The 9,056-nt window shown below is 37.4% G+C and overlaps 2 protein-coding genes across 2 annotated transcripts; one reads left to right on the plus strand and one right to left on the minus strand.

Moving 5' to 3' along the window:
• Positions 1-378: 378 nt before the first annotated feature.
• Positions 379-4,625, minus strand: LOC130956556 (chorismate mutase 1, chloroplastic-like). Its single transcript, XM_057883604.1, has 6 exons — positions 4,343-4,625; positions 3,712-3,937; positions 3,536-3,622; positions 1,580-1,723; positions 996-1,088; positions 379-771 (listed from the first exon to the last, which is right to left on the minus strand). The coding sequence occupies exons 1-6, from the start codon at positions 4,525-4,527 to the stop codon at positions 535-537; spliced, it is 972 nt and encodes a 323-aa protein (XP_057739587.1). The 5' UTR covers positions 4,528-4,625; the 3' UTR covers positions 379-534.
• A 2,695-nt stretch (positions 4,626-7,320) lies between these two features.
• LOC130957660 (uncharacterized) lies at positions 7,321-8,436 on the plus strand. Its single transcript, XM_057884509.1, has one exon. The coding sequence runs from the start codon at positions 7,321-7,323 to the stop codon at positions 8,434-8,436; it is 1,116 nt and encodes a 371-aa protein (XP_057740492.1).
• Positions 8,437-9,056: the final 620 nt, after the last annotated feature.

Consider the following 9,056-nt stretch of genomic DNA (forward strand, 5'->3'; position numbering starts at 1 on the left):
TTATTTTAATTTATTATTTAAAAAAGTATGTTTAATATTATTTTAAGAGTAAACATATTTAAAAGAATAGAAAAAATAAATTTTATTGATATTTTTTTAATTAAAATAAGCCTTTAAAAATATTTTTGTGTTTTGCGGATATATCCGATATCCGATATCCGATCCGATCCGATCGATCCAACCTTAAAAGTTGCGGATATTGGATCCGATCCGATCCGATGATTTTAATGCGGATCGGATCGAATTTTTGGCCATATCCGATCCGATCCGATCCGCGGACACCCCTACCCCTACCTAAAAGCCTTCTTTCATGCATGAAATTGTTGAAGAATGAGATACTAAGAACTTCACTACTCACTCCTTTTGCTCATATCACAATAATGAAAATCGTTGTCCATGAATAAGACAACACCCCTCACACTTTAATTTAAAAATGCTAGAACTATATTGTCATATTGAAAAGAAACCAATCCAAATTAAGCATACCATTAATTGGATAATAAGATCCATAAAAAGATGGGTGTTATATATGTTTCAATCTAGCTTCCTCAATAAATATGCAACTTGAACTTCCTTTGTCAATGGCATGATCCAATCACTATATAGATCAGCAATTAATCTTGGATTAATCTTGTAAACTGGCTCAGTTTTATGTTCCTTCATATTTACAACAACTTCCTGACCATAAGTCTTGGCCTTCATCTCCACTCTCCTTTTAATTGCCTCTTCGACTTCGGGATACGTTAGCAATTCCATCAACTTGTCCTTGTCCTGCAAAGTCACCACAACAACATCAAATTTCATTCTGTGAAAAATCCAGTTAGTATAAAAATTGGTTCACAATATGCAAGAAAACTAAAGGAACTCTGCACTATTTGAAATGTTGGCAGACCTAGAGGTCACAGTGTTGGCAGTTGAAAACATGTATACCACTGATAAGAAAGAAGAAAGATAACACGAATCGTATCAAAGTCCAGCCCTTTGACAAGTATTACCTGTGCAATAATGGCTGCTTTATATTCATCTGGGGCAGCTTGAAATTTAGCCTCGGCTACAAATTTTCCATAATGAATTCTCTTTGAAAGTGCCTAGAGACACAAGAAAAAGACAGTTCTGTGAGCAATAAGAATCAGAATTCTGAACAATCCCATTTAGAGGGAGAGAGATTTCTGACTCTCTAAAATAAGGAATGACAGAAGTACCAGTTTGCAACAAAATATTGTATGTCACCTAACTATTGTGGGGGGAATGATTTTCGCTAAACAATCTCCCGATTGTATATATGAAATTTAGAAAGTCTGATATGAAACTTAGCAGAAGTACTTAGGTAGGCATGCATGCATGCCTAATCTAAAAATTCTATGGTTTGAGGAGCCATCTTGTGGAGAGAGATATTTTAGGTATCTTTACAATTTCTTTTAAAAGGCGAGATCCTACTAAAACCAATCCTACTGACTATACAAATGTTTCAGCGGTATCAAACCAATTGTTCTCCACATTGAACATGTAAAAAGTTAAATACCAGAAAGAAAGAGAAAGGTGAAAGAGAAACAGATCAATTCAAAGCTACAATGTGTACCTGCAAGCACATTGTGTCGCAAACAGCAGTGGATCCACAATTACCATCATCACCTTCCTTTACTAGTTGCGGGATAAGAACTCTGAAGTATACACTCCAAACTTGATCGTTTATATTGATAGAATCAGCAATAGGATGCAATACCTAGTCAAGTATACAGGCAAGTTAAGTGAAAATGAAGCAATAAGCACAATACCCATTAATAAATTACAGCACAAACTTAGCAAGGAAGCAATCAAAAGATTTACCAAAATGGAAGAACTCCAAGAAATATCTTATCATCGAATTAAACCGGTAAATGAATATGAGCATGTTCTCAAGCGAAAGAAATTTTAAATGAGAGGATTAACTTGTTTGAAATTAAGCTAGATCCTTTCACTCTCAAACTTACTGTTCATCGTTACTGTTCAGTGTTTTTGGTTGAAATGATAAGATAATAAATACTACCATAGAAAAGGCATCCCCCTATTTGGAAGCCAATTAGTCACACAACAATGACAAATCATTTTCTCACTATGTAGCCAATGAAGTAAATGAAGTGATTTTATTATGTCCTAGTATAAACCATACCTAGTATAAACAAGTCTTGCTCTCTCTACCTTTAAAAAAAGAGTTATTCTCAATTTGATCTACTATTCTTACTGAATACTGATGCTCTGAGTCTCCTCATATAACCAACTTTTTCTCTAATGCATGAATTTCTAAACATATTTGTTTGATGTGGTCCCTTGCCCAGCACAACATTCTCATACCGTTATGCAATAACGAGATTTTTTTTTTGAAGTATTAACTAACATTTAGTTTCAACAACATTGCAAGTCTTATTGTTCTACACAATTTTCTAAAAAGCTTGAGTGACACTTCTCTATCACAAACAACATCCAAAACACTGATTCATATCATCCATTTCCCATGGGTCACATCACCTATTTTTCCATCATTTTGGATAACGGACTTAAGACAGCTAAATTCCCTAACTTGGTATCCAATATTTCCTTTTCATAAAACACCAACTTCCAATTTACTATGAGAAATTCTTGGGGGCCAATAATTTATAGTATTTTTTATCATCATTTGACTAGCACAAATACTGAATTATCTTTAACAAATAAATTTTACTAATTCATGTGTGCAAACTTTAAAAAACATGGGTACAAACTGTATTGATTTATGTGTGCAAACTTTGGTAAATATAGGTGCAAACTATATGTTTCTTGTATGCAAAATTACTGGCCAAGTGCTGGCTAAAATTGATAATATTTGCTGGCTATGAAGCATTGCTCATTTACTATATTAAGAAAGAGAAAACTATCATTTCAAATTAATCACAAAGGTCTCCGGTCCAAGACTTACCACTTTCATGGATTATTACTTCAAAATTGGCCTCTCAGGTATTATAACTCTTAAGCCAAGTTTTTAATTCAGCTTTTATAATCTACAAAGATAACCAAAAAAAAAAACATAAAAGAAAAAATCTACAAAGATAATTGTCAATGCCATCCATAGGCCTAAACGAGCAGTGTCAAACTGTCATTACTGATGTTTAATGCCAATTCCCTGACCTACCTTGCTCTAAACTCCTAAATACTGCCAGCTTCTGCATAGCAAGGATGGACTTATTATATTTGTCCATAATGTTGCTGAATACAACGAATTTAGATCTAAATGCTGTAAACTGAATTCGGTATTCTAGAAAATAAAATGCAACTTGACAATCATTGATGAGAAAACAAATGGATTGAAAACTCACAAAATACGGGGTAACATAATAATAAATCATGGATAAGCATGAATCTAACCCAGCAATCCCTCAATTTTCCCATAAATGGTTATTATTTAGAATTTTATTCTCTAAAGTGCCTCCTTCACTTAAGAAGGTCTAGATCTAGTCAATTCAGTGGCAAAACGAAATTTTAAAGGAACTACCTTGATTATTTGTTAAGGCAAGCTCTTTACCTTAGGATATTGCAAAGGCGGTAACAATGGTTCAGGTAGGCCATCTGGAAAGAAAGGATGTTCATCAGGGCTCTTGTATCTGCCTACCTTCAATGCAATAAAATCAGGAATTAGAACTTTCACTTCTTTTTTTTATCAAAAAAATTTATTTCATTACTTCAGGCTTAGGTTAATACCTTGGCATGAAGTTTCTCTGTTTCCCTGACCATGTATTCCACTAATGAGCCATGAAATCCATCCATGGAGAAGGCATCAGGGTCATATGTATCTTCATTGTAACAATATTGCGCTCGCTCCAGGAGGCCAAAGATTATACTATCCTCTTGACGAATTAATGAATGTCTTATATGATCAAGGGTCAGGTTTTCACTTTCATCAATCCTTTTCTTTGTAGGCATTGATCTGGAAAAATGATAAAAGTTAAGAGCCTTACATATAGATGTAAGAGCAGCAATAATAGTCTCCCTCATATAAAGACCTATTATGCACTTGTAATTTTTAAGGATGGAAGCACTCAATCCAATTACAGGAGAATTATGCAAAACTTATGAAATGATTGTTGAAATTGATTTTAAAAGACTGAAGGTATTAAGTTGGCAAACATAGTATCTTATGAGAATGCTATCCACTACTGATTCTACCTTAAAGGGAAAGAACACAAGACATGAACGAAATTCAGTAGTTAATTCAACACAAATTGCAACTACAAGCACCAAATCATCAAACTAAAATAAATTAAACAAAACAAACGGAAATTCAACATATATGTATATTTTAATTGAAAAGTGAAATTCAGAATGCACTCACTCGGTGAAAGCGGCATTTGGTCGAATAGAAAGGGTGCATTTTTGGGAGAAATCTGAAATGGGGTTGAAGGGAAAGGAAGGCCTTGGAGTTGTGAGAGGAAAAGAAGAAAAGGGTCTTGAGGAATCACAGAGAGAACAAGGTGCAGCGAAGGTGGTTGAAGATTTCAAAAGAAGCTTGGCCTCCATTGAAGAACAAAAAAAGAGTGAATTTTGGGAGGGAAGTTGGCAAAGAAAGAAGAAGAATAAGAATCATTAACAAAATTACTATTCTTATTCTTCTTTGCGGGTTTGTTTTGTGGGTTGTTGAAGCGTGGTAGGTGAGAAGAGAACGTAGAGACTGTTCTTCGGTGCTTCCACAGCCACAAGAGACAAGACAGTGACACTGACGCTGTTTCCAAATTTAGTTCTAAAAATAAAAAATAAAAATTCAAATACATTTAATTTTATGTGAAATTAATAATTAAAAGTGATTAAATAATTTAATTAAATTTTTATTTAATAATTTTATTTATCAATTTTATATAAAATAAAAATTAACTGTACATAAATTTTCATAAAAAAATAAACATACTCTATTTTAGACAAAATTTGAAACTAATAAAATGCATCTCACCTTTTTCTATTTTTATTTTAAAGTAATTTAGGAAAAAAAAAATCATAGGTATCAACGAATTTCCCCATATATAAACACGCTCTTTATAATTATGACTTATGAGTTAAGTGTGTGTTAGAATGTAATTAAGTGGTAGGAAAAAATTTTTTTTTTCTATATGTAAACCTCATGGTAACACATGGTATCTATCACGTTAAAGGTTTGTTGAAGATTCATTTCTAAATTTAAATATAAAAAACTCTTAAAAATTTGAACTAATTATCTTACTTATTAATGTGTTAACAAATTAATAGAAAATTAATTACTACTTTAGATAACACATATCTTAAAGAGAAGATAATCAAAATATAGATAACTAATTTAATTTATATCCAACTCAGCTAAATTTCTAAAAATTTAATCTTAAAATAAAAAAATAAGGGTTCATTAATTTAGATATGAAAAAAATTTTGATGTATTGGTTGAAAATGGGTATACTGTGTGTATTGCAGGTATGTGGACGTGTCAGATGGTAGTACAATACGCAGGGAGAATGTTGCCTAAACCACGTGGGGGGGGCGTGGAAGCGACGTGGCTGGATGAGGTTGTGCCAACAAGGCAGCACGCAGGGGACGTGCTGACGTGGCGAAACCTGGATGGCTCAGACGGGGAAGCACGCAGGGGGCGTCCTGAGTCAGCACGCGGGGGTGTGCTGACGTGGCGAACATGCATTGGTCCACGTATATAGCACGTGGGAGGCGTGCTGAATGAGCACGCGGGGGGCATTCTGATACGTGTCAAAGCGTGATTGGCTGAGGCAGGCAGCACGTGGGGGGCGTGTTAAGTGCACCTCTCTATATAAGGTAGAGCTCGATAGTATTTGCATGCTGAAGAAGATTTGAGTGTGTTTTGAGTGTTCTTTGAGGCTATTGTTAGTGTAATGGAGGGCACCGCAAACTTGGTGGGGTATAGCAATGGTGAGATAATACATAATACTCATGAGGGAGTGAGGTTTGTGTCCTAGAATCCGTTTTTATTTGTGGTTCCATGCACGATGACGTTAATGGAGTTGCAGAACGGCCTCTGTAAAAGCATGGAGAACAGTACGTTAATGAGAGTGAGCAAAATTCTGTACCGGAATCCAATTGTAGTTTTTGGTGGTCTAATACAGTTTGATTTTATGCCGATCACTGATGATGCGAGTATGCAGAACATGTTTCAAATTCACCGGCAGACTCAGATGCGACACCCACAGATTGAGGTGTACGTTGAGTTTGAAACTGTAGAGGCAGTGGCGGTTCAAAATGATATAGATATACATGATGATAGAGGTGCAGTGTACGAAGGAATGAATATTGAAAGCGAAGAGGACTTCGAAGCCACTTATGAGGCCGGCGACAAAGATAAGGATGGTGATGTGGGAGTTGAGGCAGCAGCAGAGAATGTAGTGGTTCGTTCGTCGAGCAGTCAATCGATGGACGTTCCACCTTTTATGCGTGAGTTGGATCTCGAGGCCATGCATGCCCCTGAGTTTTCGGAATATACAAACATAGGTACGTGGTGACTAAATAATAAGTTTTTGTTAGTTTATACATTCGATTGAGCAATAAACAGTGTTGTCATAACCGGACCGGACTGGCTGGTTCGACCGGAAAATCGGTGAACCAAACATTAAACCGGTCCGGTCCGTTAATTAAACCGAATAAGGAAACAAACCGGCATGAATCGGTCAAACCGAAAATGAACCGATGAAAATCGGTCAAACTCGATAAACCGGTCTAACCGAACCGCTGAAAATTAAAATAGCTGAATATTCTTAAAATGTTAGTAAAGATATGTATTTTAAATTTTAACTTTAAATTTTTTTACTATTTTTTAATTTTTTTGACATAGGCGTTGCCGATGCTGAGGACGGGGAGTTCCGGATTGGAATGGAATACAGTTCTAGAAAGTCGGTCGTTGCAGCAATTAGAAGTTTCACTATAGCTAAATGAGTTGACTATGAGGTGTATGAGTCTGAGCCACAGACGTTCTATGCAAAATGCAAGATGTACGGGCGTGGATGTGACTGGCTTATCCGAGCTAGCTTGATACGGAAAAAATGTTGTTGGAAGATACGAAGATACAACGGTAGGCACACGTGCACGATCGGAACGATTTCACAAGATCATTCCAAGTTGGACTCAGATACAGTTGCTGAGACTATAAGGCCATTGGTCGAGACGGACCCGTCCATCAAGGTGAAATCTATAATTGCGAAAGTCCAGTCAAGGTTCAACTATACCATCAGTTACCGAAAGGCTTGGTTGGCAAAGCAGAAGTCCATAGCCAACGTTTTTGATGGTTGAAAAGATTCTTACCAAACCTTGCCATGGTGGCTCTCAGTCATGGTGCAGAAGATGCTTGGTTCAGTTGTCCAAATAGAAACACGACCACTGTACAACGGGAATGAGGAGGCGCAAGGTGTAAAAATACTTCATCGTGTATTTTGGAGTTTCAATCCATGCATTAGGGCATTCAGGCATTGCAAGCCCCTGGTTCAGGTTGACGGCACACACTTATACGGAAAATACAAAGGTACACTTCTAGTTGCTGTTGCACAAGATGGGAACCAGAACATTGTGCCTATCGCCTTTGCCTTAGTGGAAGGGGAGACAGCTGATGCGTGGCACTTCTTTCTCAGGAATCTGCGAATGTATGTTGTTAGAAAAGACGGTGTGGGTATGATCTCAGACCGACATGAGTCAATACGGGCAGCAGTAAATCGTTCCGGTGGTGACTGGCAACCTCCAAGAGCATGGTGGATGTTTTGTACAAGACACATAGGCAGTAACTTCTTAAGGGCATTCAAAGTCTCTCACTTGCAAAAGATTGTTGTCAACATAGGGTATTCAAGAACGGTGGAGGAGTACGATATCAACTATAAGAGGTTGGAAGAGCGAGGCGAGGCATATGCCAGGTGGTGCGATGCCATTGGACTCAGACATTGGGTATTGGCATTCGACGAGGGACATCGATGGGGCCATATGACAACAAACCTTGTCAAGTGCATTAACTCAATGTTGAAGGGTGCCCGTAATCTACCTGTGTTGGCGCTGGTCCGAGCAACATATTATAAGTTAAATGAACTTTTTACGCAGAAGAGTGCCGATACTCACGAACGCAAGCGTGCTGGATATACGTACTCCGCATTTGCGCAACAGCGGATAGAATCAAGTATGCAACATATTGGGAATATAGTTGTGCACTGCTTTGATAGACGAAATGAGGTGTTTGAGGTTCGCAAAATGACTACTGGAAACGTGTTAGTTGTTGATCTTGCGCGACGGACATGTGACTGTGGGCACTTTGAGGTTGAACGAATACCATGTCGCCATGTTATTACTTGCTGTGCTAACCAGTGTCTCGATTGGCAGTTGTATGTGCATGATGTGTACAAGATGACAGAGGTTCGTAAAGTATATAGGTTTGAGTTCACACCATTAGGTGATCCCGAGACATGACCTGCTTATGAGGGACGCACATTGGTCGCTAATCCCGCGCTGAGGCGAACGTCTAAAGGCAGGCCCAAACTGACTCGATACTTGAATGAAATGGACTCACGCGACATGCGTGGTCCTCGGATATGCCGTCTCTGTGGTGCTCAGGGTCATAGTTGGAGTAGGTGTCCTCAGCATGCTGTACCGAGTGGTGCTGGTTCGTAGTTTAATATTGTCATGTTTGTATTTTTTTAATTTGCATTTTGTTAGTTGATGCTTTTGAAATTAGACGTGTTTGTGTTTTTCAATTGAAGTCTATCCATTGATATTTTAATGTTCGCTTCATATTGTCATTAACTGATTACATAAGTTAATAAAACAAACATTAAACACGATTTACATAAGTTAAAATGTAAAAATTAAACACGATTTACATTAAGTTAATTCTGAAAATAAGATCTAAAAAACCTAAACCGAAGCTCACTTCTTTCCAGCGAACCAGTGCATTCCCTTACGCATAATGCCTGGGGCGAACCACGATGGAGTATACCTATCAGGTGGATTTCGCTTCGTCCGTAGGTCATATGGGTGACCTCGAACTGAGTCATCCACCCCCGGAGCTCCCGAATCGCCTGCATCTGTCG

This window comes from Arachis stenosperma, chromosome 10, assembly GCF_014773155.1.
Source record: "Arachis stenosperma cultivar V10309 chromosome 10, arast.V10309.gnm1.PFL2, whole genome shotgun sequence".
Classification (NCBI taxonomy): Eukaryota; Viridiplantae; Streptophyta; class Magnoliopsida; order Fabales; family Fabaceae; genus Arachis; species Arachis stenosperma.